The sequence below is a fragment of the Drosophila ananassae genome, chromosome 3L, assembly GCF_017639315.1.
Source record: "Drosophila ananassae strain 14024-0371.13 chromosome 3L, ASM1763931v2, whole genome shotgun sequence".
Taxonomy (NCBI): Eukaryota; Metazoa; Arthropoda; class Insecta; order Diptera; family Drosophilidae; genus Drosophila; species Drosophila ananassae.
This window is the reverse complement of record NC_057929.1, coordinates 18,641,113-18,668,279: the sequence shown is the minus strand read 5'-3', so window position 1 is coordinate 18,668,279 and position 27,167 is coordinate 18,641,113. Positions and strand designations below refer to the sequence as shown.

Genomic DNA, 27,167 nt, shown 5'->3' with positions numbered 1-27,167 from the left:
CGTGGCATTGGAGTTGTTTACCCCTTAACCGCCCACACACAAACTGGTGGCACACTTCGATTATTTTCCGGTTTTTACCATTCAGCTTGGCCAAGAGAGTGATTTTATCTTTTGGCAATCAGAATTCCCAAAATTCATGAGAAATTTATGTTGTATTTGAAAGAAAACTTTTTCTTATGAAAAGAATTTAATAAAGATATGCTTTGCTTAATTGGCTCACAATAGTACTGCCTGCCCAGGAGATTGCCTTGTGGACGAACAGAAAGTTAAATCTGCAGAATATTTACAAACACCTGCGCTGCATCAACATGATGGTACATCGCGCCTCGAAGGATCTTGAGTTTCCGTGGCTCTTTCATGGTGATGCTGCGGAGGGCTTGATTAAAGTAAATCGAACCATCGTGGTTATGGAGCTTTTTAAGTGAGTTGTTTTAAAGGCTTTTCTTAAAAAAAAATTCCGTTTTCAAAAGTTATTCCGTTATTTTATTATATAACGGATCTAAAAAATATATTGGAAATTGTCAGAGGGTTAGAGGGTTGGGACTTTCCACACATGTTATATTTAACCAAAAAAACTTATGTGCAAGCTAGAATGATGTTTTTCCAAGCTAGAATGATGGGACTTTCTACGGATTCCATTTTGGGCAATCGAATCAGATCTGCCAAATTTCATAATGATTGGCCAACTGTACCCTATAGCCTCCATATAAACGATCAGAAATGGAACAACCTAAACTGCAAGGGTATTTCAACTTCGGCTCCGCCCGAATATTTTTTATATGCAATTTTGTACACCTATATAGTATATTTTCGTCACCAAAATTGATAACAGATATTTTGAGTTTCGCTTGCAAGTTCGTCACCGGTATTTTACCGGGTCAAGAGGGTTATATATGATAAAACCTTCTGCAAGAGTATAAACACGAAATTCGATTATGTATGTGTATATATTAATATATCTATATATTTTATAGGTATCTGAAAGATATCTCAAGAATTAGAATAAATGCCTAACAATATATTGCCCATACTGGATCGGCTAAAGCTTTATATTAAATATTATAGTGTCGACCGTAAAAGGACGTGACTGGACACGCAAGTCAGGGTTGTGGGCACCGCTGGCTTAGCCTAGGTTGGCTCTTTCTTAGCGTGGCTCTGAATCGGTGTGGTGGTTCAAAAATAGGGGTTCCCAGGAGATATACAATTTGCTATTTAAAAAAAAATGTATTTGAGCATATTATTTATTTATTTACATTTTATTTTTAAGAAAAAAAATTTCGATTGGTTGGTGCTGGGTGAAGCGTTGGGAAGGTGATGACATAACAGTATAACGGTGCAAACTGAAAAACTGCAGGGTAACTTTGGCTGCCACCAAAGTTATTATTATAAGGGCCTCTCTAAAGAATGGCCTTTATTTTTTGTTTTATTATGATTATGCAATAGAATAAGATCATTGTAAGTTGCGCAGAGGTTAAGTGCTCCAACAGAACAGTCAATACGAAAAAGTCCGCCATGACTTTCTTACCAACTTTATAGTTCTGAGAAAAAATCGCATGTGTCATTTTATGGCATAAATGAACGCACATGCATACATATTAGAGCAATCAGAAAATAAGTTTGATGTGTCTATAGCTCCAAACCACAGAGCAATAACTGATATTCATTAAAAATGGCTTATTTTTTCTCTCGAATTTTGTTTAGTTTCTGATGCCTTAAATGTGAATTTTAGCACCCACTAACGGTTGTAAGTCCCCCATAAATGGTGGCTGGTATGCATTACTTCAAGACTATGTGTAAAAACTCCCTATAAAGTTAATTATTATGGTTCTTATTCCAACCCAACCTTTAACCTTGGTAAGCTTTATTGAAGATTTAAAAAAGTAAGCAGCTCTCAATATTTGGCCAATATTTGGTTGACATCAAGGGCTGGCAACGTCATGCACTGGCTGTGTAAGAGACTGTGTAACTATTAAATTCCGAAAAATACACATAATTTCACCTGCTCCATAACCTTTAAGCTCGCCTGAACCAAAGTCCAGAACAAACAAACAGAAGGTTCTATCACCCACAGTTGCCGCGGTACACCTAAGATAAGAAATTTATAAAATTTTACCATATATTGAAATATGTAATTATGTAAAGTTATTGAATTATGTAGTGTAATGGCGATGACCATCATTGTTTTTAGAACATATCATTTTTGAAATGTATGTGTACCAACTAAAATTGTAAAATGGTATCTAAATGTTACCATATCTTTGGAATACTCATCGAAACATTTTTCTATGGAAAACCATGCTTTATTTTTGGATTTAAGGAAAAACTCGAAATAATTTTATTGAATTTATTATAGGGGGTTAGACAATATTTTCGTCAATTAAATTGGAGTTTTAAATCTCATATTTTCAAAAAGTCATGGCTATCTAAAACTGTTTCTATGTTCAAAACGTATCTATTGCAGCTTGTTTAGTAAAGCTTTATAGAAATTGTAGATAGAAGACAGACAGACAGACGGACATGCTTATATCGACTCAGGAGGTGATCCTGATTAAGAATATATATACTTTATAGGGTCGGAGATGTCTCCTTCACTGCGTTGCACCTTTTTGACCAAAATTATAATACCCTCTCCTTTAAGTTTTTGTAAGGGTATAAAAACACTTTTTTACAGAGGTTCATTTTTCGTTAAAACTAGTGTAATATATATCGATTATGAAAAGAATACTGTTACTTGATTGTTTTTTACAGAGATTTTAATTGAAATGAAAAAGTTAATGAAGTGTTTTATTAATAATATAAATATAATTGAGGCAAAGTTGGATTGCCAAATGGCAGATAAAATTGGACTGCGCAAAGAGGTGGTTAGCATAAAGGCCAAGGTCGAATTCGGCATCGAATTCGAAATAAAAGAAACATGTAAGTTTTTACCATTAAAATATTATACAAATTAATTATGGTTAATATTAAGTCATTATTTAAAGATTGAGGATCTATGTTAGTTTCAAGCGGCGAGAAATCGTTTGAAAAATTTGTTCGAACGTGTTGGCGCTATATTATGTCGGATGAAGTTGCTGTCCTATTTTCATGGAAAGAAACCGAGAGCAAAAAATGCAGAAGGGGATTACGAATTTTAGGAATGAGAAGTAAGTTTCACGAAATGAATTTATATTTTAAAATATTTAATTAACATTTTTCCAGGTGCTTTTCAATAAAAATTCGAGTTGAAAGATTTTGACCGCGTAGCAAAGCGGTTCATTCAGTACGCCCAGGACCGCATTTCAAAGGCCAAGCGTCAAAAATAAAATACAAATTTCAGCCCGATCCTACAACTTTTCTGCGTTACGATAAATTGGAGCATTGGGTGGTATTTGCTGAAAAAGGACGTTGCAGATTGTGCAAGACAGAATGTCGAAATGCAATAAATGTAAGGTCCACCTTTGCTGCAACAACGATAAAAACTGTTTTATAAGTTAGCATACTTAAATTTTTAAAATAAAAGAAATTAAATGTCACCTAAAGATTTTTCTTTTAGTTTACCACCACTGCCCAACGTTGCTTCCAAGTAACTTCCGGTAGCATCGCCCGGGCCCTGCTGAAGGAAGCAGTGTTGCCAGTTTAGCAATTTTATGGCTAGTTCTAGCCATTTTGAAAGGCCGAATGCTAGAAAAATTAAGAAATTGCTACTAGCTATAAATCTAGCTACTTTAAAATAAACTTCAGCTATTTTCGGCAATTTTCTCGAACCCGTGATTTAGGTCTGTGAAAATTACCATTTACAGCGAAAATACTCTAAGTGACTTGAGTGAAAATACTTATCGAACAGTGATTTCTACTTTTGACCATCACTGCTTTGTGTGTTTCATCTCTAGTTTGTGGTGTACATTAAGTGACGCAAAAAAAGTGATGCAAAAATGCCTAAAGTGCTTTATACGCAAAAGTTTCGCGATGCTTGGATGCAGGCTAGTGAGTTCAAGGCCTGGATCTGGAAGGATGAGGCGGATTTGTCAAAAGCGTGTGTTCAGTCAAATGAACATAGTAAAAAGTAACCTCAGAAACAGGTTACATATAAAAACACTAAATTCAATTTTAAAAATAAGGTATTTCCATTTACTTAAGTTTTTAAAGCAGCATTATTAATATTCCTCTTTATAGATACGGCCTGCGCAGAAATGGAAAATGCTGCCACGATTATGAAGTGCCAACGAAATTTTTAAAAATGATGGCCGAAAATGAAAAATATAACAATGAAAACAGTGAAGATGTAGATTTAATAAAATCATTATTGGACATTTAAATTAATTAATTTAATTCAATTTTTTGGTTATTTTTGGGTAATTTGGTTATTTTTTGGGGTAACAAAATGTTAGCCATTTTTTCAGCTATTTTTAAAAACTGGCATTATTTTTTGTTCAAGACCTGGCAACACTGGAAGAAAGACCCAGTCGGGCCAGGGTACCGGACAGGCACGTGGATAGGTATTTGACATGTCAACTACCCTACACAAACCCTTGTGCCCAACTACGAGACAGCTGTGTAAGAAATTTATATATACGTGGCCGGGGTAATTCCACTACTAGTAGTTGACAGGTACTGGACCAAGAGAACAAGGTTGTCCGTATCGAGTAGTAGACACGAAAGCAGACATGGGTATCGAGTTGTCAACTAGGGATATTTTAGGGAAAATATAGGCTTTTTAGCTTTTGCTTTTATTTTTGCTTTATTTTGCTTTTGATTTTGAATTTCTTTTTGCTTTTGGATTTGGGTTTGTTGTCTTTGATTCAAAATAAATGAAACTCTGACTTTGTTTATGTTTTTTTCTTAAAATTTTTTATTGAATATTTTGTATGTACCATATTTAAGTAGTATATTTAATTATTAAATTAAAGATTATTTAAATGTTTATTATATGTAAATTAGAATTAAATTTAATCTTCCTCCAATTTCCTTTTTTTGGAGCGATAGGTAGCTTTGTACTCCTTCCTTTTGGTACGTTGGAATGCTTTTTTTTTTTTGAGATTTTTTGAAATTCCTCCAGGAATAAGCATCCTCTTAAATAGTTGGAGCTGAAAATAAAAAAAATATATATTATTTATATATACATATATGTATAATTCTTACGTAATTATTGGGAGACTCCCCAATTTTATTGTCCAATGATTGAAGGTTCAATTCGTCCATTATGGGTAGCTCCACCTTAGGCTCCACCATATTTTTTGATAATTGGTTCATGAAGCCTAATACTTTAGCATTCATATTTGCATTTGTTTCTATAAAAGTTTAAAAATGTTTAATTTATGTATGTATATGTATCTAAATAGCATTTTTTATGCACACTTTGCATTTCGTCCAGCTTCTTGCAAACTTTTTCCATTCCATCTATAAATATATTGAGTCACTTAGTAGGATTAGTTTGAAAATTGTATCCCATTTACATACTTTCCAGTGCATCAATCCTTGCCTGTAATGCCATGCAACATGGGTTGGGTTCGTTTGAAACCATTTCAAATTTTCGCTCCATAATATGTTCTGATGCTTTGAACAATTAAAACTCATTTAAAAGTCAATAGATATACTAATTATAGCCTACTAGATTGATTGTTTGCTAAAAAGATTTTTTAAAAAACGTCCTAAAAAAAGTTGAATGCATTTTAATGCTTCGTCAAGAGTATAAAAGGGCGAACTTTTTTGCTACTTTATTGAGTCTTCATATTTCTGGCAAAGAGTGTGCATCTTAATTTATTAAAATATAATTTATTCTGTATTTATTTTACAAATATGAGCGGATTTTCTAAGCGTACTTTAAGACGTGTAGCTCAGCGATTCACAAGGCCAGTACCGGAAGAGCAATTGGAAAGTGAATTATCGAGTAACACCAACGAGGAACCGCACGAAGAATTTTTTGAAGAAAATATAGGTACTCCGAATATAAATAGAAGCGAATGTATTGTTACAAACAGTACATCGCAATTAAAAAAAAAATTAGCTAAGTGGTACAGAACTTGTAACATAACAAGGTATCAGTTGGAAGAGTTATTAAAAATATTAAAATCAGAAAATATTCAAGTACCAACTTCAGAAAAGGGATTGTTATCTGCAAAAAATAAGAAGGCTGTAATTCGAACAGTTACTCCAGGACTTTACACCCACATTGGTATTAGGCCCTATCTTGAATCTGTGAAACATATTTTGAGAGACGAAAATGAATTGCTATTAGATATAAATGTTGATGGGTTGCCTCTCTTTAAAAGTTCAAAAATGTGTGTTTGGCCTATATTGGGATATATAAAAAATCTCCCAAATTCACAAGTATTTATGATAGGATCGTATTCAGGTAATTCAAAGCCTGCAAATGTAAATCAGTATCTTCATGACTTCGTAGCCGAATATAAAAATTTAGAGGAAAATCACATCCTAATTGGAAATAAACAGATAAAGCTGAAAATTAGTTCGTTTATCTGCGATGCCCCGGCGCGCGCCTTTATGTGTGGAACCCTTGGGACGAACGCCTTACATGGCTGCATGAAATGCACTCAAGTTGGAAGAAGGATTAACCACGTCACAACATTTTCGGATACAGTGGGTACATTAATGACGAACGAAGACTTCAGAAACAGAGTTTACCCTGAACATCACTCTCCTTTATTTAAGAACACCTATTTAGAAATTGAGAGATTAAACATAGACATGATCACGGCTTTTCCCATTGATCCTATGCACCTCCTTGACTTAGGAGTCTGCAAAAAAATGCTTAAATATATCATAGAAAGAAGAACTCGTGGATTCAAAATAGCGAAGGAAGATTTATCGGTAATATCAGATAAATTAGTTAGTCTCAAAGATTGCATTCCAAAGGAGTTTGGTCGCAAACCTAGATCATTAGACGAATTTCCACGATGGAAAGCCATAGAGTTTCGACAATTTGCAGTATATACAGGGCCTGTACTTTTAAAAAATGTTATTTCAAAGGAGTGTTATAACCACTTTTTAACATTTTCTTGTGCATACAGATTACTGCTAGACAAAAAACACGCAATCCAAACACGTGTTGCTGGACAAATGTTGGAGCACTTTGTCAAATATTTTACAAATGTGTATCCTGTGGAATCGTTAACATATAACGTTCATAACGTTCTACATTTAGTTGATTGTGTTAAAGAAATCGGCCATCTAACAGATTTTACCGCATATAAATTTGAAAATTTTCTGCAAAAGATCAAACGCTCCGTTAAGAAACCAAATAAAATATTAGAGCAGCTGTCCAAAAAATTCTCCTCGCCAATTCCAGCAGTAGGAATTAAAGAAACCGGAGCTGTATTTAATAAGGATGGGAATGTAATAAAATTTAATTTTGAAGATTTTACACTCACCAAAAAAAAGCCAGACAACGTGTGCTGCCTGAAAAATGGACGACCATTAAAAATCATTGATTTTCAATTTATAGACGGCAATTGCTTTATAAAGTCTCAACAATTTATGAACAAAAGAAATTATTTTACTGTGCCAATGGATAGTTCTGCTATTGGAATTATTTTAGTTGACGCAGATGTTTGTAACACTGTCGAAACATATTCAGTTTGTGATATCTCTTTCAAATATCTACACCTTACCAACAATGAAAATGAAATTGTTTTGGTACCACTTATTCACACAATATCGGATTAATCTGATGTTTAGACTAAGAATATTTTTATTTATTATATACTTACCATTTTTTCGCTTTTCACATTTTTTTTTTTCTCGTTTTTTTCTGTTCTTACACAATTTTACACAATAATACACTTTTTTTTAATTTAATTATTATAATGTATTATACATTTCTATGATCCCGCCAAAAAAAGGTTGAAATGTATTTAATTTGAACTATTTCATTTTTTTTTAATTTCGTTTTTATGTTTTTGTTTTTCGAATTGTTTTTATTTTTATTTTTTTGTTATTTTATTATTATAAGAAGTTTTTAATTACATAAACTACATTATGTTAATAAAAATTAATCTTTAAACAGTAGTTTTCGAGTGTTTCCATACAAATAATGCAAAAACTTTTCTAAGTCTTTTTATCCGAAAATTTTCTAAGTATTTTTATTTGGACTTATAAAATTTTCATGTATTTTTCATAGGACTTAGATAAAATTTTCTAATTTCCCTAGGACTTAGGCAAATGTAACAGCAAATAAAGAATTTTGTTTGAACAGGGAAATTATTTCCTTAGATTCCAGCTTGGGGTATCGGACACGTAAGCAGACACGTCCAGTACTCTGTCAAGGTGTCAGACACGTAAGCAGACATGTCTGTTTTTCTGTCCAGGTGTCGGACACGTTAGCAGACATGTCCGCAACATAGGGATGTACCCTTGTCCCAGGTAGGTCCATAAAATCCGACTGGGGAGCAACTACCTGCCCCTGCCTCCTGGAGGAAGAGCACTATCGATAGGGTACTATCGATAGTCGGCTCATCAATAGGGAGCGATATTTTTTCTCAAACCATCGAAAGATCTCCTCCTCTAGTTCTGGCTGAGCCTATATAAGGCGGAAATTCACAGCCACAGCTCAGTCACTTTCCCCTCGGCGGGGAGACCGGCCGGACTGGCCGGCGGTGGGAGGGGCTTGAAATTTTTGCTTTAATGCTTCTAAAATAAAATAACAAAATTTTTAATTTTACAGAAAAAAGTTTATTTATTTATTTATGAAGAGCTACCAAATAACTTAAAATTATTAGGTAGCGGTGATGTAGAGCATTGGCAACGAGGGCCTTCCGCTCGTTTTTTTTTTTTTTTTACAATATTTGCATGAATAATATTTTATATATTTTGGCTTAATTTGAATTATCTTAAATGATGTGATATAAGTTTGTATTTTTTAGACATAGGGGTATGATTAATTGCTTGGTACCAGCGTGAAGTTTTGGATATGTTTAATTGCATTTTCGAGAGATATGTATTTTTAATATATTTTAATATGTCCTGTGTGTTTAAGTTTTCGATGGTTGTAAGTGGTTGGGCGTCTGCAAATTCGTTTCCAGGTATTCCTACGTGATACCGGGGATCCAAAGTAATTTAAATTATTGTATTTTTGTAGAAATTTACGGGCCTTTGAGATATAATGTTCGCTGTTGTTAGTGGTTTTTATTGCGTCGATGCCAGAAAGTGAGTCTGAGCATATGCAAAGTTTAGTAAATATATTTTGCCTGAAAGTAACAATTTTTAATTAATAAAAAATTATAAACAATTCTTACAATAATACTTACAGTTTTCGTGGTTTTCCATGCATTATTTGAGACCTCACAGCAGCTAACGTTGCCATAAATGTCACTGCTTTATGTGGGTCATGAAACTCTTTAAACTTCTCGAACGCTTCTTCCCCATCCGAATGGATGGACCGAGAAGGAATTGAAAATTCTTCCCAGGAAGCATTCGATACTGCGAAGCTGAAATTAAATAATTTTTATCAATATTTATTTATTTAAATTAATTTCAAAAATACTTCATCTTCGTATCTTCCTTTCAAGTATTGATGGGAAAATCCTCCCCCACAATACTTCCAGACAACTTTAAAATTTTCTGCATATTGTCCCCAGAAATCGTGGGGTCAACGTAAAGACGACAGAATATTTGATCAATATATCTGCCTCTCTGCAGTGTGTCTTGGAAATGCCGCAAATCGTACAGAACAGGAATTCCCTGCATCTGTAGATATTCAATCGCCTTTAGATTGGCGGAGCATTTGTCGGCCACTGCACCAGCCATCTTGTGGTGCAGTTTAGGCATTTTTTTTATAAAAGAGTGCACAAACTCCACACACTCTTTTATAAAGTCGGAGCCCAATACTTGGACTCCAGTAGTCGTCTAAATAATGAAACAAATATATTATAATTTATATAATATATTATAATATATTATAAAATTTTATTATAAATTATAATATATTATAATTTATAATACAATTTTATATATAATATATTTAAAATTTTATTTTATATATACAATTATATATACAATACAATACAATTTTATTATAATATATTATAATTTATAATACAATTTTATAATATATTTTATAATATATTATTTATATTATATAAATAAATTATATAATATACAATTTATAACAATTTTTAATATATATGAAAAATAACTTACCGTTTTCAAGTAAACAATTTGCAAATCTCCCTTCAGATTTGCACAAGAAATGGAAAATATTTTCCACTTCCTGTACTCATTGGGAGCATTCTGAAATATGTATAAAAATTTTTACATTGCCACGGGTCGTATGAGTATTATTTTGTGCGAAATGGTATCTGTACCAATCCCATCGTTCTAACTTAAAAAACACCAAAGTTATGCCAATTCCGATCGTTATATGACATATATAGGATATAGTCGTCCGATCTTTATGAAATTTTGTACATAAGATATTTTGGCCAAATATAACATGTGTGATAAGCCCCCTCACCCCTCTAGCTTGAAAAACAACCAAAAAATTATTCAATTATTTACTTGAATTCTATATTAGTTGTTAAGTTTAACTCAAAATAAATGAATATAAAAGAAAACTATTCATTTTTTAATTAAAATAATCAATATATCAGTTTAAAATTTAAAAAATGCACGTTTAAAATTTTAAAAAGTTTTTTCGTGAAAATTTCAGGAACCATGTACCACTGTGCAGCGAAACGAAAACAAATTATTGAAAAGACTTTTTGCACTGACTTTTTCAGTCAATCGGTCTCTACTGTCTCTCTTTTACGGCATGCTTTCTTTCGTTACGGATAACAGTTATTTGAAAGCTATTGAACTTACCTTAAAATTTTGGACGTGAAATTCGTCAAAAATTAAGAAGAATGGATCATCTGATGAATCCATTAATTGAAAATTACTGGAAAACAGGCAATAGCCTGTTTCCAGATTATCCTTCTTTTTTAACACCCATTCCTTTACCACTGGTGGAAGTCCACCATTAAAACTTTTCAGCTGAGTAATGAATTCCATTTTTTTTCACTTTATGAACTTTATCACTTGCAATATATGCAAATATTGGCGTACCAATAGTGTTGCACATCTTCCTTTCAATTCGATGGGAACATTCTCCCCCACAATACTTCCAGACAACTTTAAAATTTTCTGCATATTGTCCCCAGAAATCGTGGGGTCAACGTAAAGACGACAGAATATTTGATCAATATATCTGCCTCTCTGCAGTGTGTCTTGGAAATGCCGCAAATCGTACAGAACAGGAATTCCCTGCATCTGTAGATATTCAATCGCCTTTAGATTGGCGGAGCATTTGTCGGCCACTGCACCAGCCATCTTGTGGTGCAGTTTAGGCATTTTTTTTATAAAAGAGTGCACAAACTCCACACACTCTTTTATAAAGTCGGAGCCCAATACTTGGACTCCAGTAGTCGTCTAAATAATGAAACAAATTTTATAATATATTATAATTTATATAATATATATAATTTATAACATTTTTTAATATATATGAAAAATAACTTACCGTTTTCAAGTAAACAATTTGCAAATCTCCCTTCAGATTTGCACAAGAAATGGAAAATATTTTCCACTTCCTGTACTCATTGGGAGCATTCTGAAATATGTATAAAAATTTTTACATTGCCACGGGTCGTATGAGTATTATTTTGTGCGAAATGGTATCTGTACCAATCCCATCGTTCTAACTTAAAAAACACCAAAGTTATGCCAATTCCGATCGTTATATGACATATATAGGATATAGTCGTCCGATCTTTATGAAATTTTGTACATAAGATATTTTGGCCAAATATAACATGTGTGATAAGCCCCCTCACCCCTCTACCTTGAAAAACAACCAAAAAATTATTCAATTATTTACTTGAATTCTTTATTAGTTGTTAAGTTTAACTCAAAATAAATGAATTTAAAAAAAAAATATTCATTTTTTAATTAAAATAATCAATATATTAGTTTAAAATTGGAAAAATGCACGTTTAAAATTTTAAAAAGTTTTTCGTGAAAATTTCAGGAACCATGTACCACTGTGCAGCGAAACGAAAACAAATTATTGAAAAGACTTTTTGCACTGACTTTTTCAGTCAATCGGTCTCTACTGTCTCTCTTTTACGGCATGCTTTCTTTCGTTACGGATAACAGTTATTTGAAAGCTATTGAACTTACCTTAAAATTTTGGACGTGAAATTCGTCAAAAATTAAGAAGAATGGATCATCTGATGAATCCATTAATTGAAAATTACTGGAAAACAGGCAATAGCCTGTTTCCAGATTATCCTTCTTTTTTAACACCCATTCCTTTACCACTGGTGGAAGTCCACCTTTAAAACTTTTCAGCTGAGTAATGAATTCCATTTTTTTTCACTTTATGAACTTTATCACTTGCAATATATGCAAATATTGGCGTACCAATAGTGTTGCACATCGATAACAATTCGAGGTTGCATTTCGATTGGGAAGAAAGAGGAAGAGAGAGGAGGGTTGCCACTTAATTATTTTAACGTTGAGGAACTTTGAACAACTTGTAAAGTTTTTTAATATAGTGCAATGTTTGTTTATATAGTAAGTATAGTTAGTTATTAGTTAGTACATAGTTATTTATTATATTACTATATTATATTAGTACATTATATTAGTATATTATATTAGTTTATTCTATTTATATTTATTTTCTAAATTCTTTTTTCCATAAAGTCGGTTAACGGTGCGCAGCCGCCATATGGTGCGCCGCCGCCACCTTATGGTGTGCCACAAGTGTATGCTGCGCAGCCGCTCTATGGTGCGCCGCCGCCACCTTATGGTGCGCAGCCGCCCTATAGTGCGCCGCCGCCACCTTATGGTGTGCAGCACGTGTATCCTGCGCCGCCATCTTATGGTGCGCCGCCGCCACCTTTTGGTGCGCCACCGCCGCCACAACAGGCTCCACAACAGACGCCACAACCACCACAAACCCCCACAACTGCCAGAATCACCACCCCCAACGCTGCCACAACTGCCAGAATCACCACCCCCAACGCTGCCACAACTGCCAGAATCACCACCCCCATCGCTGCCACAACTGCCAGAATCACCACCCCCACAACTACCACAAAATGCGCCACCACCACCGCCAAAGCCCCCGATGAAGCCACCCCCGAGAAGGAAGAAGTGGGTGCCACACACTCATGAAGATGGCAGTGGTCGGCTCTGGTCAACGGTGGCCAACCAGTGCCACCACTGTTTTGGAAAATTGAATAGGCCAGCTCGTTTGGAGGAACATTTGAAGGTGTGCCTTACACAGCCAAAGAGTGGTGCCTGTTTGTGGTGCCCATTTATTGGCAAGACGAACGTGGGGACGCACCACCTGACTTGCAAAGGAGTGCAAGGGCACCTGTACGTGCCAGTGGGGGAGCAGCGGCTGCAGCGCGACAAGTGGGTGGAAGCTCTAAGGCGGTCAACATCCGCTTCACAGAGCTATATGGCGCCCACGCCGTCGCCGCCCCCTCCATCAACAGCATCTCCATCACCGAAACGAGAACCGACACAGGTTCAGTTATCGGAACTTTTTAACATTGATGGAGATTTATTTGGTGAGTGTAATTTTGAAATTAATTAATTTCTATTACAATTAATAATTCATCCTTTTCCCCAGATCTTTTTATGTAAAATTATTTTTGTTCCCACATAACTATTAAAATGCCAGGTAAGATTGAATTAGAAAATTCAATTTAAATTTTTAACATTTTACAACTATTAAAATTAACTTTCATTTGTTTTTATTTAATAAATTGTTTTTTTTATTTTCAGAGAATTAGGCAGACGGCCCCTGAAGGAATCATTTTTATTTTGTATTTTTTTTAATTTTTAGTTTATCAGAAGGTAAATAATATTTTAATATTAAAATATTCAAAAAAAATAACTTATTATTCCTAACAGGAAAAATAAGGAAAAACAAGAAAGGAAAGCTAACTTCGGGCGGAGCCGAAGTTGATATACCCTTGCAGTTGAGTCGCAGTCCGCTTGGTGGCGCCACGCATCTTATATTATTACATATATAGCGGATCGTATATAGTTGGCTGATCATTATGAAATCTGGCATATCGAATTTAATGCCAAAAGAGGAATCCATTGAAACTCCCATTCTTCTAACTTGAAAAACAACGAAGTTATAGCATTTCCGATCAATCTGTTATATGGCAGCTATAGGATATAGTCGGCCGATCCTTATGAAATTCGACAAGTCAGATTGTTTTTCCCAAAATAAAATCTGTACCAAATCCCATCGTTCTATGGCAGCTATAGGATATAGTCGGCCGATCCTTATGAAATTTTGTACATAAGATATTTTGGTCAATATAACATGTGTAGAAAGTCCCAACTCTCTAACTTAAAAAACACCAAAGTTATGGCATTTCCGATCAATCAGTTATATGGCAGCTATAGGATATAGTCGACCGATCCCGCCCGTTACGACTTATATACTGCCTGCAAAGGAAAGAAGGATGTGTGCAAAGTTTCAACTCGATAGCTCTAAAACTGAGAGACTAGTTTGCGTAGAAACAGACAGATGGACAGACGGACAGACGTACATGCTCATATCGACTCAGGAGGTGATCCTGATCAAGAATATATATACTTTATAGGGTCGGAGATGTCTCCTTCACTGCGTTGCACATTTTTGACCAAAATTATAATACCCTCTGCAAGGGTATAATAATAAATAATATAATTAAAATGTTAGAATTTTATTGAAAAATTAAAATTGGAAATATTTTGTGAATTCCCTTCGAATCCGATGTGGGACTTTTGATGCGACAATTCTTCAAAAGTCTCTTTTGGTCCGAAAACTAATTCACGTACGACATTCGGACTTGAGAGAAAACCAAAGAGAGGAAAGATATGTGTAGCATGAAAACCCACATGGAAGAACATATAAATAAACAATAACATAAAAAGTTAAAAATAAAGAAAATAATCTCCAGACAAGTTCCCAAAAGCTCGGCTACAGGAGCAGCAAATGAAACATAGGGACCACCGAATCGAGTAAATAAAATGAGGGTGGCAATGGAAATAAGCAATCTCCATTGCACAAAAAATAAATTAAATTAAAGAAGAAAAGAAGAAAGCAGGGGGGGCCTCTTATAGAAAGAGACCAGTTAAATAAATAAAAAAAAATTTGAGAGCTGAAGTCTGTTCAAGGCAGATGCTTGAATCGTCTGATTTTCGTGTGGGGATGTCTGCTTTTTATATCGTCAGAAACCCTATTTTTGCCCAAACAAGAAAGAATTTAAAGCCAAGGCCTACTTCTAAATCCCAAAAATTTGTGAACTGGTGGTCACATTTAATCTTGAAAGCATATTTAAAAATCCACTGTCGGTTCATGAAAAATAGCAATTGTTAAAAAATCGCGTTTTTTGAGTTTTCTGGTAAGGTAGATAAATGAAATTATAAATAATATTATTAAAATGAAGAAAGGAAAGCTAATTTGGTATGGCCGCCAGTATGCCGGTGCAAGCCTTTTGAATGGCCTCTACGTCTGCATAACGTTTTCCTTTTATCGGCAAATGCCTTTTTCCGAAAAGGTAGAAGTCGCACGGTGCCGTATCAGGTGAATACTGGGAGTGGTTGATGCTTAAAATGTGGTAAATTTTTAGTCAAATAGTTCGGTCACAAGCGTCGATCGATGAGACGGCGAATTCTCGTGCAACAAACGCGAACTTCCACCTTAGCGTCATTCGGGCCGAACACGTCGAATATGGCGCATTTAACGCTTCAAAACTCCAAGGAACCAATTCTTTGTGGACTATACCCTGGGAATCATAAAAACAAATCAGCATTGTCTTTTCTCAAAATTTTAGTCAGAAGTAAAGTGGTATCGGGATTCTGCAGGCAACAACCCCTATGAGGACCTGGTAAATTTTGCTCTCAGACTGCTTTCATGGTCAAGGTCAAATGCTGAGGTAGAGAGTTTTTAGCCAAGTAAACTTGGTGAAAACCAAAATTTGGAATCGTTTAGAGGTGGATACATTAAAGACATTTTGGCAGTGAGGTCAAAATTGGCTCCATGGCTACTTATGTGGGCCTTAAGATGTCTTAAAACTATTATCTTAATATTACAAAATAAAATTATTATAAACTTTTTGTCCTTTTTATAATATTTTCATCCTTTCATTTTCGAAAAAATACTGGCATCACTGGTGCTGTTAGCGTTAAGCAAGTCCTAACGTTATTCAGCACTTGCCAAAAAGAGTGTTGTTTAATACAAAATATGGTCGGCTATCGATAAGAATTTTGAATATTATCGGTGCTGGTTGTAATTCTGTCAATCTACACGAACTAATATGCCATTCGCAGTGGGAAAATATGCCATTCACTAGGCATCGTTACCATTCGCCGTGGGCAGAGCTGCCAATTCACAGTTGGCAGCGACGCGACAGCGAAGTATCATCGGACGTTGGCAGCGACGCGACAGAGAAATAATAAAACGTCGACGTTCCTTCCTCGCAGAAGAAACCAACCAAAATAAAAACAAACACTCAGCGTGCGTTCGCGCCAAACACTAAATAACAATTAGCAAACGCAAGAAACAGAGTGAGTGTCGGTCCGGAGGCCAGTTCCGTGCCAAGTTTCCGATCCCGTTCCCGTTCCCGTGCCCCGTACTAATTCTTTCCTCCTTGCCCGTCTGCTCCCAGTGCATACCCTAACGGCGGCCATCGAGATGGACAAACTGGATGCCAATATGGAGCAGCAGTTTGATCTCAACCTGATCGAGGCTGTCAAGTTGAATCCGGTGATTTACGACAGGTCGCACTACAACTACAAGCACTTCGTGCGCAAGGCCCAGACCTGGAAGCAGATTGCCGAAACGCTCGGAGTACCAGGTAAGTGAAATTCGGCTATCTCTGGCTCGCGAGTCGCGACTGTGTCCAACAACAAGCAATTGATTGCTTGTAAAAGGGGACAGTAGGCAACGGAGAGTGGTGCCGTCGACTGAGACAGAGCAGAGGCTGAGGCGGCGGCTGAGACGGAGGCGGTGGCAGAGATATTTTTGAAGTACTGTACTTTGCGTCGCGGCGCAGTAGTTGTCTCGCTCGCACCCCTGATTTTGTTGCTTTTTTATAAGCCAGAGTGTGTGTATGTGTGCTTGCGCTGACGTTTATTTTCGTACTGCACAATGGGAATTTTTTGCATTTTACTGAATTATAATATTTGAATTATTAATAATATTTGAAAATATAGTTGATGTTGAAAAAATTTTATAAGTTCTTCAAACAATTCTATTTCATAATAGCACATTTTGACAAATATATACGCAATATCATGGAGTAAATGTTTTTAATATATAAAAATAATATATAAATATATTTTATATAAATAAAAGCATCGTAAATATCTATTAAATTTTAAAATAAGGATACTCCACAAAAGATAAAACATTCAACAAAAAAATATAGAAATTTATTTGCAAAAATGTCCCATTGTGGACTGCGACTGCGGAGAGTTCTGCTTCGGCCGACAGTTGGTATACACACATACATACTCACGGATACAAACATATGTATGTATGAGACCAACCAGACAGCTTTCGTTTAGTTTTCATCAGTATACCAACAAAATATACCACCCACCCCCACCCCTTGACGATGGCCTTTGATCAAACCCTATATTTTAGCCTACTGCGCGATGCACCTTATTCTTCGGCTGCTTCGATTATGCAAGACAGAGGCAGAGCCTGAGGCAAGAGTGAGTAGCTTCCCAGGCGGGCAGCAATGCCACAGGTTTCCATGCCTCGATTCCGTCTTCAGGCAGCCGAAGTCGGCAGTAACCAGCGCCGTCACCGTCACCGTCACGTCAACTTCTCTGCTGACGCAGACAATGGTGCTGGGAAGCTGCTGCCCGCTGCCGCCGCCTCTGCCTTTGACAACGGTGGCAAACAGCTGCTTGGCCTGGCCCCCGTGTGGGTTAGGTTTGTTTTGGTTAGCACTTGATGCCACCCACCGAAACAGTTGCCGTGGATTTTCTTTACAGGATTGGTTAGCAATCCTCGGGGGTTTCCGCAACCTAAAAATGTAGGTCTGTAAGATTCTATCAGGGGTCCTATTTGTAGATTTTTAGTTTCAAGCAACTTTTTTCTGATTATTATGAGACCAATCTTTAGCCTTCGGGTGAATGTCTGGGGCAAGGAACTTGAAATAAAATTACACACATACTACATATGTATATTCAGAGCAAAGCCCGTCAAATCTTACAAAATTAGCTCAAAAAACAAATTAATTTAGCTTTTGCAACTTTTTCAGCCACTCGAAAGGATTAACTTTAGGGACACATATTTTTCGTCGTCCTACTCCTTGATTCGGTCCGAAGGGTTTGTGAGATGTCTCCTAGGATGCCTAGCTGAGGGCTTCCCAACGGGTCGCAGGTTGCGGATAGCGAATGGCCTTCCCAGTTAAGGTTAGCCTTCCTCAGGGATCCTCCGCAAATAAAAAGCCGCGGACAGCTAACGGGTATCCGCGTCGTAAGCGATGCCGACGATGCGCTTCTGTTTCTCCCCAACTCCCATCCCAAAACTCAATCTCACACCGGGCCGGACTAAGGTGTCACTCCTTCAGTAATAGCGCCAAATACCTAGGGCTAATTCTGGATAGGAAGCTAAATTTGAACTCCAATATGCTATAGCTGAAGAAAGGAATCAAGAAAGGAATCAAGTGGGACATGTCCCCCTATATTGTTTCTGGATCTATACGGCCATAGTCAGACCCCTACTACTATACGAAGCGCTTGTATGGTGGCCAGCCCTTAAAAAGTAAAGTGTCCCTAAGAAGCTGTCAGGCTAACAAACCCAGCAATGAAGCAACCTTAACAAGGGCCACTCCACCATTCTACTGAACGACCCTCTCATTCCCAGCAGTACAGACTACTGTACTCCTAGGGAGTACCCACAAACACCCTTCTAGACCCGCATTCCAAGAAAGGAGCAACTCCAAAACAGTCTCTAAAAAATCCTTTCACGAGATTGCAAACCACTATGACATAAGCCTCATCTGGGTCCCTGGACACAGGGTCATGGCAACTGCATAGCAGACGAATTAGCGCGCAAAGGCATCACCACACCGCTCCAAGGAGAACTAGAGGGTACCGGTGTACCTAAAGCCTCTTCCAAGCTCCAACTTAGAGAAAACCAACAAAAAGGAAAACTAGCTCAGCTGGGAATCCGTTTCCAATTTCTGGCTGGCCCTCCAACTCTGGCCCAAAATCTCAAACATAACTGATAGACCATAAGTCCCTCTCCGCGAATAAGGGGAATTTCAGATCCGGCCCACGGTATCACAAGGGGCCGAATGCTGTCTAAGTGTGGTGGTCCTCGGAAGAAAACCGCCAGCCGTCTAACCTAACCTATCCTAACCTACACCTTGAACGTTCACAATCTTATCTCCAATCTTCGCCCTATCTTTGTCCCACAGAACAAAAATGCACCAAGCGCTGGAAGAGTCTGAGGGATAAGTTTGCTCGGGAGATGAAGCTATGCCAGGAATCGCGTTGGCGCTACTTCAAACAGATGCAGTTCTTGGTGGACTCAATTCGGCAATATCGCGAGTCACTGCTGGGCAAGTGCGCCAATGGGAGCCAAAATGCCAACCAGGTGGCGGATCCTTCACAGCAACAGCAGGCGCAGCAACAAACCGTTGTGGACATATTTGCACAGCCTTTCAATGGCAGCGCTACTACTTCTGCCCAGGCACTGACCCATCCACATGGTAAATAGCATGCGCCTCCTCCCATTATCAAGAAGTATCCACGTCACTGATTTTTATATCCATATCTCTCTTAGAAATTACGGTTACCGGGGACGCACAGCTGGCCACCGCCGTGGGCAAGGACCAGAAGCCGTACTTCTATGAGCCGCCGTTGAAGCGCGAACGCAGCGAGGAGGAGCACAGCGACAACATGTTGAACACCATCAAGATTTTCCAAAACAACGTCTCACAGGCCGTAAGCGCCGAGGATCAGTCGTTTGGCATGGTCGTTACGGACATGCTTAACACCCTGGGAGTGCGACAGAAGGCGGAGGCGAAGGTGCACATCATCAAGTATCTAACAGACATGCAGCTGCTGGCCCAGCACAACAAATACTAACTGTCGGGCGGTTGCCACCGGCAGCTGCTGCATCTGCTCCAGTTGGAAAGCGTCCTGCCCTAAGCTTGAACGCAGATAGGCCAGCGGCCCACGCCCACACCCGCTCATGCAGCGGTCTCTTCATTAGATTGTAGATCTTAAAGTCAAACTAAAGTTAAATATTAGAAATTAAGCCCTAGGGCGCATACACGTAAACCGTAATTATACTTCCCCAAGTCGAAACGCAGGCAAACATAAGGACACTCGTTTATGTGCTTGTTGGCCCCGAGACCGGCGATAGAATTAGCGCCCAGTTCTCTGCTCTGTATAAATGTAATGCGATCGTGGAAAGGCAATGTGGGATTTTGCGAAGAGTTGTTAAACAATCTGGAAATATTTCATATTCAGCAATAGTGTACATTTTTGACTACGATTTAGTTGTAACTTGCCATCGGGTCTTAATACATTAGTTAAGCCCTTGCGCCTAAACGTTATTTTTATTTTTAAGTAATAATGTAATATGCTGAAAACTCTTGAAGGATTCTTTGAATAAGTTCGACAGAAGAAACAATTGAGCCCATTTTCACCTACTGGGTTAAAACATTCATATTGATAAAGTCGTAATACATGCATAGTTGCTGCAACACCAGTTGCTAACAATTTTCATTATTAATTGTGCAATTATTTGGTATTAAAGGATATATTTGAAAAGTATATACAACCTCTTTTTCTTAAAAAGACGTATTTTATCTGCTTAAGTTCACTTTTGGATTGGCGGATACTCCGAAGATCGGTGCTCCGTTCTATTCAATTTGGTCAACGATCTTAATTGGCGGCTTTTGAGTTACATCATATATGTAGATACCTATGTATCTTCTCGGCCTCTTATCTGTGCGTCATCGAGGAAATTAAGAAGCCCATCCTGAAGAGCTAACATTCACATATTTTTAAACGTAACGGTAAAACCTTTTCAGCGGAGTGGCATCACTGTTTCATTTATAAACAGAAATCAGCTGTTCCTACGGGCAACTCAAAATAATTTTTTATGTAATTAAAATGGCCAAAGAATCGGACAAAGCTGACTTAAAATCGAACAACTCGAATACCAAATTGGAAGATGCTTGGGCGGTAAGTAATATTTGGCTTAACTTCACCCGGACCTCATTAATCCGCTTTTCAGATACGGCCGTGCCACTTGTATAAGGATGAGTACGACGATTGCACGAGTTTCAAGGCTCGCTTTCACCAGTACTTCATCTTTGGCAAAGATACTGACTGCTCGCAGTGGCTGACGGATTACAGGAACTGTGAACGCTTTCAGCAGTCGAACGGAAACGACGTGGCGGCGGGAGCTGCCGTGGTTAAGAGCGAAGAGCAACGCCGCCTGACTCGGCTGCGCGCCCACTTTGCCAACGACACCTGGCAGAAACGTAAAGTGCCTCCAGAGGACTGGGCTGCACCGCTGCCCGATTGGATGGAGAAACGCAATGAGAACACATATCTCGAGATAAAGCAAAAGGAGCTCTCTGGGCAAGTCCCGCCGCAGGAAGAGGATCGCAGCCTTTGTACCATCATGTGAAAATATACAGCTAAGAAAATAAGTATGGTGTTTTATTGTGATCCAAGGTCTTGTGACAGAAGTTACACATATACACGTTGTTTTTCCGTTTGCTGGTACTGTCCACGATGCCACGACTCTTCATAGTCCCATGGAGCAAGTTTGAGCTTGAACTTGGCAAAGATTTGATCGATTGTATTGCTGGACTGTATTAATAACACTCTGTAGGAATCAGAATAGATTGATAATAACCGTAATAACCAACGCCGTAATGATCAGTTTAAAAATAGCTACGAATATCGATCGGGGTGTTAATCTGCGTTTGAATTGCATAGCGGAATGCATGTCCCATTCAGTGACTATGTTAATTGTGGAGAAGTGCATTGCCAGCGCACCATTGACAATAGCGCTTTCGACCATAATGGGCACCCGTTTCCTTTTAGACAGGTATTGCCGTAGGATGGCACCACAGTACGCGGTATATGTTTCATCTATGATCTTGCCGACAGCCCTTATTTGCAAATACGCAACGGCCTTATCTATGCTGGGGATGGTGTACTTGTCTTTTTCGAGTTTTTCGCGTAAGTCCTTTTCAGCCTTCAATTGCTCATATAATTCTTTGAAGTGTTGTGCTTCATTGCTAGCAATAGTAGCTTCCTTTCTACATAGTGTTAGGGCATCTAGTAGTTCTTTATTCTGGGCTTCTAAAGCTGCTATCAGGTGAACCATTGTGAAGGATTTGACTGGCAAAAGGAACTCGGTATACAGACAGTGGTGGTTTCTTATGTACATATACATACATATGTATGTAAAATTGGCGGTTTCGTTATTTGGATTCACGAAAGTCTGGCAGCACTGCGATCAGCTGTTGCACATCTGCTTTCGAGGAAGCGTCGTGGATCGACAAGACCTAAATATTTATTAGTTTCACCTATCCCGACTCAGCATCATTGCCGAAAATGCTAAAGGGAAGCACACTGAAAGCCCTAGATGTCAGAATTCTAAGGCCCTTGATTGAAATAAGGTCAGCAGGTAAACGTAAATTACATAACCCTGACGGGCGGCACGCCTGTAATATTCTTAATATCAAAATTGACCGAGTTCTTTTGTGCTTTGGCTGCTTCTTTCGTTGCAGAGGTTCCCAGCAGCACAATTTCGGCAGCAGCACACACAGGTCCTACATAACTTTCAATGACCTCCGCAACAAGAACCGACGGTACACCAAGAAGGAACTCGTGGGGTATGTGTTCGGCGCAGAATCTGCGCTGGATGATCTGACACTTTTACACCGTTTCTCTGTTTTAGGTACTCCATGCAGGAAATGTACGACGTGGTGTCCGATGTGAGCAACTATTACCGATTTGTGCCATATGTAAAGCGGTCGGATGTGCACACTCAGGACAACTCTGGGTTCAAGGCGGACTTAATTGTTGGTTTTCCGCCCCTTAACGAGGCCTACACGTCTCGGGTCTCCTTGAACCCGCCGCAATTGGTCAGATCGGAGTGCCATGATGGACGACTTTTCAACTACCTGCTGAACGAGTGGCGCTTCAGTCCCGGCCTAAAGGACATACCCGACTCCTGCGTACTGGACTTTAAAGTAACTTTCGAGTTTAAATCACTGTTGCACAGCAATGTGGCCAATATCTTCTTTGACCTCATCTGTGACCAAATGGAGAACGCGTTCATCCAGGAAGTGCGCCGGCGGAACGGACCGCCCTCGATTCGGTCCCATGTGCTTACCTCAAACAGATCCTGATGGTTTCTAAATCACAAGCCCATGCATAACCCCTAGAATTGTAGTCGTTTTAGAGATTTAAGTTGAACGTGTATTTGTACATTTCTTTGACGACAAAGAAGTTAAATCCCTTGTTAGTACAATTAACCAAAATTGTAAATAAATTGCCTGCCGAGTCTACTTTTGCGATTACCGCTTTGTCGAATGAATTTACAAATGAAAAACTCGCACAATGAACATAAATTAAGTACTTTAATGTGATTCACTCAACACAACATTAAAATCAAACATTTCATCAACAGTCTCGTTAAGGGTTAATTAAGAGTGCAACAATAACGGATCCGCAGATTAAATTCAAAAGTGTGTTACTTGGTAATTGACAGCATCGATCGATGGTAATAAGAACTTAGTCGTTAAAGTAAGATTATGGTTGGAATGGCATCGTTTAAGTTAAGAGAAATTGAGTTACATTTCCAAGTGCCCTACGCTACGATACATTACATTACATGCTTACCATACAGAAATCGTTATTATCGTGCATCTCTAGCTCATATTCTTCGGGGTAGATCTACATGTTTGTGAAAATGCTACAAGGTAAGTGTGCATCTACCAGATGCCACCTTCTTTGCGGCTGCATCCGGACTGCAACTACGACTATAATGCTAAGCTCTACATTACTTTATACAGGGGATGTAACGAACACTACTTAGTTGGCGCAGTAAAAAGTCTGACTACAACAGTGTTAGTTTAGATATTAGTTTGTTGGTAGGTTATTCATATTGTCCAGTGAGTGCAACTACTTTCGCGAAAACAATTGGGCTGCGGGAAATCAACACACTTTCAAGTCGAGTCCAGCAGCAATTTAAGTTAGAGGTACTTTAGCTTAATAGTAAACGTCTAGTTGGAGCGGACAAATGAATATAAACGAGCTAAATGAACAAAACAGGTAAAACTTAATTTCCTGGTTCGGGAGTATGGGGTGTGGGAAGGGCATGGCACCGTTTGCCACCATTTAGAATGGTGAAGCCCATGCTTAAGCCTTATAAAATATCACTTTTCCGGCGGCGGTAGGCCGCCAGCCTTCTTAGTTCTCAGTTGTGTTTTGCCCTTCTGCCGAACATGTAGCCTTTCCAGCGCTCCGCTGTCTGAGCGATAAGTGGATCGCTGTCAATGGTGGCCAGAAGCAAAAGCTGATTAACGTGTGTCGCATGGTAGTCCCAACGTGCTAGATTTGGGGCTACCCCCAGGCTGAGGTGGCGCAGGTCGTAGCTGGTCCCAGACCCTGTGTCGTACAGCAGCAACATCTTCTTCAGGGAATGCATGCCCTGGGCGAATAACTTGCCGGCGTCTCGGGCGATTTTAGCGGGTGCCGTGCTATTGAGGTCATAAAGTCCCAAAAGTGAATATATAAATCCATTTAGCACAAAGGAAGGTGGCGTGGTGGGATATTCCTCGTACCTGTGTAAAAAATTATAATTTTAATTTAACTGTATTGTTATAATTTTGAATTTTTTATTGCCCTTTAACCATTTAAACTCTAGAACCTTTGATAAGTTAATGCACTAATGAATCTTCTTAGAAAATCTAGCGTGAACCTTCTTCAACTTACCAGTAGAACTTGTCCATAAACTGTGCCAAGACTCCACCGTCCCGAGAAAAGATCCTATAGGGCTGCAGTCCGGCTGCAGCCGCCCGGAGATAGCGCTCATCGCCGCCGGAGTGCCAATAGGCGCGGGCTAGTACCGAAATGGCGTGGCCCTGTCCCATGGCCGATATCCATCCCGGCCGCAGTTCGGCAAAGCCATTGAGGCTCCGCCGTACGGGGTTGGCCCAGCCGCCCGTCTTGACGTCTTGGTTGTGAACAAACCATTCGGCTGCGTCATAGAAGTGCGCCAGGTGGTCGCTAGTGGATAGGGTGACATTGTCATAGAATCCCAGGCCCAGAAATCCAATCGACAGCACTTCCAGATCGGAGCGCCGCACCTTTAGCGGTGAGCGCCTGTCTCCAAGCACAATTCCTTTCTGGACATCGATGTGCAGGTCACGGGTTATGTGTCGCCACTTGTTCAGCGCCGAGCCGCCCAGGCCGTAATAAATATTTGAGTCTTGCACGCTGAGCAGCAGGTCAGCGGGTATATAGTGGAGGTTGTAGCTGTGATGCGTATCGCGGTTTCGCACAGTAACCATGAGGCTGCTTCCGTTGGTCACCAGCAGCAGATCCACGCTGAGCAACAGGTCCAGGGTCTGGTTAAGGGTGGTGCTAATGGCGCCCTCGAATCCGGGCGCCGTTTCAAACTGGACGATGCTAGTATTAAACCGGTGGTGCCATATGCGTGTCATGTTGCTGGTGCGTGGGGTGTTCCAATCGATCTGGTTACCGTCAGCGTCCTCGAGTATCCGGACACGGGGCTCCGGTTCAGTCAGGTTCTTGCTGTAGTGCGAGAGCGCGAATTGGGCAATCTGTGTCGGATAGAAGTAGCCGCGTTTCTCCCACTGAGTGCTCACGGGCACGCCCTCGGCGGCGCTGATGCACTTTACGCGGTCGCGGACTTCCACGTTGTAGTTCTCAAAGTACATGAACACGCCACGGGCATCGTACTTGCCTTTCGGCAGGTTCACCTTCGACGTGCTGTGCATCCAGTTAAACTTGGCCACTTCGGAGCCGCTGGTCGAAACCGCGCCGCTGACGTCGAAGTAGTTCCGAAGGAAGGAGAAGGGAACGTATACTTCGTTGGCATTTTCCTCCCGCTTGCAGTGGACGCTGTACTCCTGGTTGATCACGCATTCAATGTCCTGCAGTACCACGTCTTCCCCGACATGTCCCCCGCTGGTCGACAGCTTAGAGGACCGGTCCAGGGGACGCATGAGATCCGGTGAGAATGAGAAGGCGGCACATCGCATGTAGACACCGAGCGTGATCACCACCACGGCCGCGGTGAGAAGGAGCAACACGGCCTTAAGATTCAACCGCATGATAAAGAAGACCAGTGGCTCGCGAGGCTGCATGTACGTGAACAGTGGCATAAATGGGTACAAACTCGTGGCAAAAGCAATACCTTGAAGGCTGGTAACTTCCGTGAGTCCCGGCTATCCCTGGTTACTAGCAGAGCGGGCGCGGCGGGGACATCTCCTTGGATGCTCGAGAACCGGGACATCCGTATTCACAGCTAATGCCCTTGCAATTCTAGCGTGGTAGCTTTTTTGGACAGCTTATTCATACTCCAATTCCACGAGTGGGCGGACCATACACATCAGATGAAAGTGGTGCCCCGAAAGGTTCTTCCTTCCTTCCAAACACTACTCTTAACTAAATTCCGCCTGCCGAGGCAAAGTAATGCTGATTTCAAAAGTGGGAAGCCTATCGTTGATGAAACTACTGTTTCCAACGGCCCTCCAACATGTCGGCCACGATTTCTCACAATTTTTCTAAATTCTTCCGAAAAACAGCATATACAGATAAGCAAATGTTTTGGCGTACGAACAGTGGTGGGCGCTCTAGCTCTTTTCTAGCTATTATAAATTTAGCATTTTCCATTGCAACTCTAGGCAACTCTATACAACTCTATTTTTAAAAATATTGGTGACAAAAAACCCACCTTTTTTTGCTTTCTCTTATATCTAGTTAGTTTAATCCGTAAAAATTTATATCATTAATTAAATTTTTTATCTATACACATATATCAGTATTTCTCAATATTTCATATTTTTCAATATATCAATATTTCTCTACTCAACAGTCTAGATAAGTGGTTCTTTGTTTATTTACCTAAAGATGCACAAGAATGTAGAATAGAT

General features: G+C 39.1%; 6 protein-coding genes and 3 long non-coding RNA genes across 11 annotated transcripts; 5 read left to right on the top strand and 4 right to left on the bottom strand.

Annotated features, from left to right (window-relative positions):
• Window positions 1-3,146: 3,146 nt before the first annotated feature.
• Window positions 3,147-3,615, bottom strand: LOC116656196. The gene is made up of 2 exons (XR_004311199.2): window positions 3,514-3,615; window positions 3,147-3,440 (listed from the first exon to the last, which is right to left on the bottom strand). It is a non-coding gene; the product is annotated as an uncharacterized LOC116656196 (long non-coding RNA).
• A 149-nt stretch (window positions 3,616-3,764) lies between these two features.
• On the top strand, window positions 3,765-4,295 carry LOC116656195. Its single transcript, XR_004311198.2, has 2 exons — window positions 3,765-4,097; window positions 4,153-4,295. It is a non-coding gene; the product is annotated as an uncharacterized LOC116656195 (long non-coding RNA).
• A 630-nt stretch (window positions 4,296-4,925) lies between these two features.
• LOC26515272 lies at window positions 4,926-5,631 on the bottom strand. The gene is made up of 4 exons (XM_014908628.3): window positions 5,437-5,631; window positions 5,335-5,376; window positions 5,119-5,267; window positions 4,926-5,063 (listed from the first exon to the last, which is right to left on the bottom strand). Exons 1-4 carry the CDS (start codon window positions 5,516-5,518, stop codon window positions 4,926-4,928), a joined length of 411 nt encoding a protein of 136 aa, XP_014764114.1. The 5' UTR covers window positions 5,519-5,631.
• Window positions 5,632-8,788: 3,157 nt separating this feature from the next.
• Window positions 8,789-10,375, bottom strand: LOC116656227. Its single transcript, XR_004311219.2, has 3 exons — window positions 10,135-10,375; window positions 9,243-9,422; window positions 8,789-9,182 (listed from the first exon to the last, which is right to left on the bottom strand). It is a non-coding gene; the product is annotated as an uncharacterized LOC116656227 (long non-coding RNA).
• Window positions 10,376-12,197: 1,822 nt separating this feature from the next.
• LOC116656207 (protein VASP homolog) lies at window positions 12,198-13,846 on the top strand. 2 transcript variants are annotated; one of them, XM_032455654.2, is made up of 4 exons: window positions 12,198-12,546; window positions 12,679-13,553; window positions 13,616-13,666; window positions 13,771-13,846. In XM_032455654.2, the coding sequence occupies exons 2-3, from the start codon at window positions 12,704-12,706 to the stop codon at window positions 13,627-13,629; spliced, it is 864 nt and encodes a 287-aa protein (XP_032311545.1). In that variant the 5' UTR covers window positions 12,198-12,546; window positions 12,679-12,703; the 3' UTR covers window positions 13,630-13,666; window positions 13,771-13,846. The 2 variants fall into 2 exon arrangements, 1 of the variants encoding a protein (XP_032311545.1); XR_004311208.2 differs by having other exon boundaries at window positions 12,679-13,666.
• A 2,499-nt stretch (window positions 13,847-16,345) lies between these two features.
• On the top strand, window positions 16,346-20,790 carry LOC6493926 (transcription factor Adf-1). The gene is made up of 4 exons (XM_014906977.3): window positions 16,346-16,554; window positions 16,656-16,844; window positions 19,425-19,718; window positions 19,793-20,790. Coding segments are annotated over exons 1-4 (789 nt in total). The 5' UTR covers window positions 16,346-16,553; the 3' UTR covers window positions 20,098-20,790.
• Window positions 20,791-21,052: 262 nt separating this feature from the next.
• Window positions 21,053-21,677, top strand: LOC6493927 (UPF0545 protein C22orf39 homolog). Its single transcript, XM_001961275.4, has 2 exons — window positions 21,053-21,204; window positions 21,257-21,677. Exons 1-2 carry the CDS (start codon window positions 21,133-21,135, stop codon window positions 21,653-21,655), a joined length of 471 nt encoding a protein of 156 aa, XP_001961311.1. The 5' UTR covers window positions 21,053-21,132; the 3' UTR covers window positions 21,656-21,677.
• Window positions 21,678-22,517: 840 nt separating this feature from the next.
• Window positions 22,518-23,552, top strand: LOC6493928 (coenzyme Q-binding protein COQ10, mitochondrial). 2 transcript variants are annotated; one of them, XM_001961274.4, is made up of 3 exons: window positions 22,518-22,658; window positions 22,770-22,874; window positions 22,940-23,552. In XM_001961274.4, exons 1-3 carry the CDS (start codon window positions 22,594-22,596, stop codon window positions 23,391-23,393), a joined length of 624 nt encoding a protein of 207 aa, XP_001961310.1. In that variant the 5' UTR covers window positions 22,518-22,593; the 3' UTR covers window positions 23,394-23,552. The 2 variants fall into 2 exon arrangements, with proteins under 2 accessions (XP_001961310.1, XP_014762464.1); XM_014906978.3 differs by having other exon boundaries at window positions 22,542-22,874.
• A 53-nt stretch (window positions 23,553-23,605) lies between these two features.
• LOC6496639 (D-glucuronyl C5-epimerase B) lies at window positions 23,606-26,892 on the bottom strand. The gene is made up of 3 exons (XM_001961273.4): window positions 26,429-26,892; window positions 24,982-26,372; window positions 23,606-24,830 (listed from the first exon to the last, which is right to left on the bottom strand). Exons 1-3 carry the CDS (start codon window positions 26,525-26,527, stop codon window positions 24,464-24,466), a joined length of 1,857 nt encoding a protein of 618 aa, XP_001961309.1. The 5' UTR covers window positions 26,528-26,892; the 3' UTR covers window positions 23,606-24,463.
• Window positions 26,893-27,167: the final 275 nt, after the last annotated feature.

Bases quoted from the DNA above. Each gene is read 5' to 3' on its own strand.
- LOC26515272 (XM_014908628.3), bottom strand. From the start codon at position 5,518: ATGGAGCGAAAATTTGAAATGGTTTCAAACGAACCCAACCCATGTTGC. The intron at 5,268-5,334 runs GTGTGCATAAAA...AAACTTTTATAG, and splicing joins GAAGCTGGACGAAATGCAAA to AAACAAATGCAAATATGAAT. The intron at 5,064-5,118 runs GTAAGAATTATA...TTTTATTTTCAG, and splicing joins GGGAGTCTCCCAATAATTAC to CTCCAACTATTTAAGAGGAT.
- LOC116656207 (XM_032455654.2), top strand. From the start codon at position 12,704: ATGGTGCGCCGCCGCCACCTTATGGTGTGCCACAAGTGTATGCTGCGC.
- LOC6493926 (XM_014906977.3), top strand. The intron at 16,845-19,424 runs GTAAGTGAAATT...TTTGTCCCACAG, and splicing joins CGAAACGCTCGGAGTACCAG to AACAAAAATGCACCAAGCGC. The intron at 19,719-19,792 runs GTAAATAGCATG...TATCTCTCTTAG, and splicing joins GGCACTGACCCATCCACATG to AAATTACGGTTACCGGGGAC.
- LOC6493927 (XM_001961275.4), top strand. From the start codon at position 21,133: ATGGCCAAAGAATCGGACAAAGCTGACTTAAAATCGAACAACTCGAAT. The intron at 21,205-21,256 runs GTAAGTAATATT...TCCGCTTTTCAG, and splicing joins AATTGGAAGATGCTTGGGCG to ATACGGCCGTGCCACTTGTA.
- LOC6493928 (XM_014906978.3), top strand. From the start codon at position 22,594: ATGCTAAAGGGAAGCACACTGAAAGCCCTAGATGTCAGAATTCTAAGG. The intron at 22,875-22,939 runs GTATGTGTTCGG...TCTCTGTTTTAG, and splicing joins ACCAAGAAGGAACTCGTGGG to GTACTCCATGCAGGAAATGT.
- LOC6496639 (XM_001961273.4), bottom strand. From the start codon at position 26,527: ATGTCCCGGTTCTCGAGCATCCAAGGAGATGTCCCCGCCGCGCCCGCT. The intron at 26,373-26,428 runs GTATTGCTTTTG...ACGTACATGCAG, and splicing joins GGAAGTTACCAGCCTTCAAG to CCTCGCGAGCCACTGGTCTT. The intron at 24,831-24,981 runs GTAAGTTGAAGA...TTTTTTACACAG, and splicing joins TTTATGGACAAGTTCTACTG to GTACGAGGAATATCCCACCA.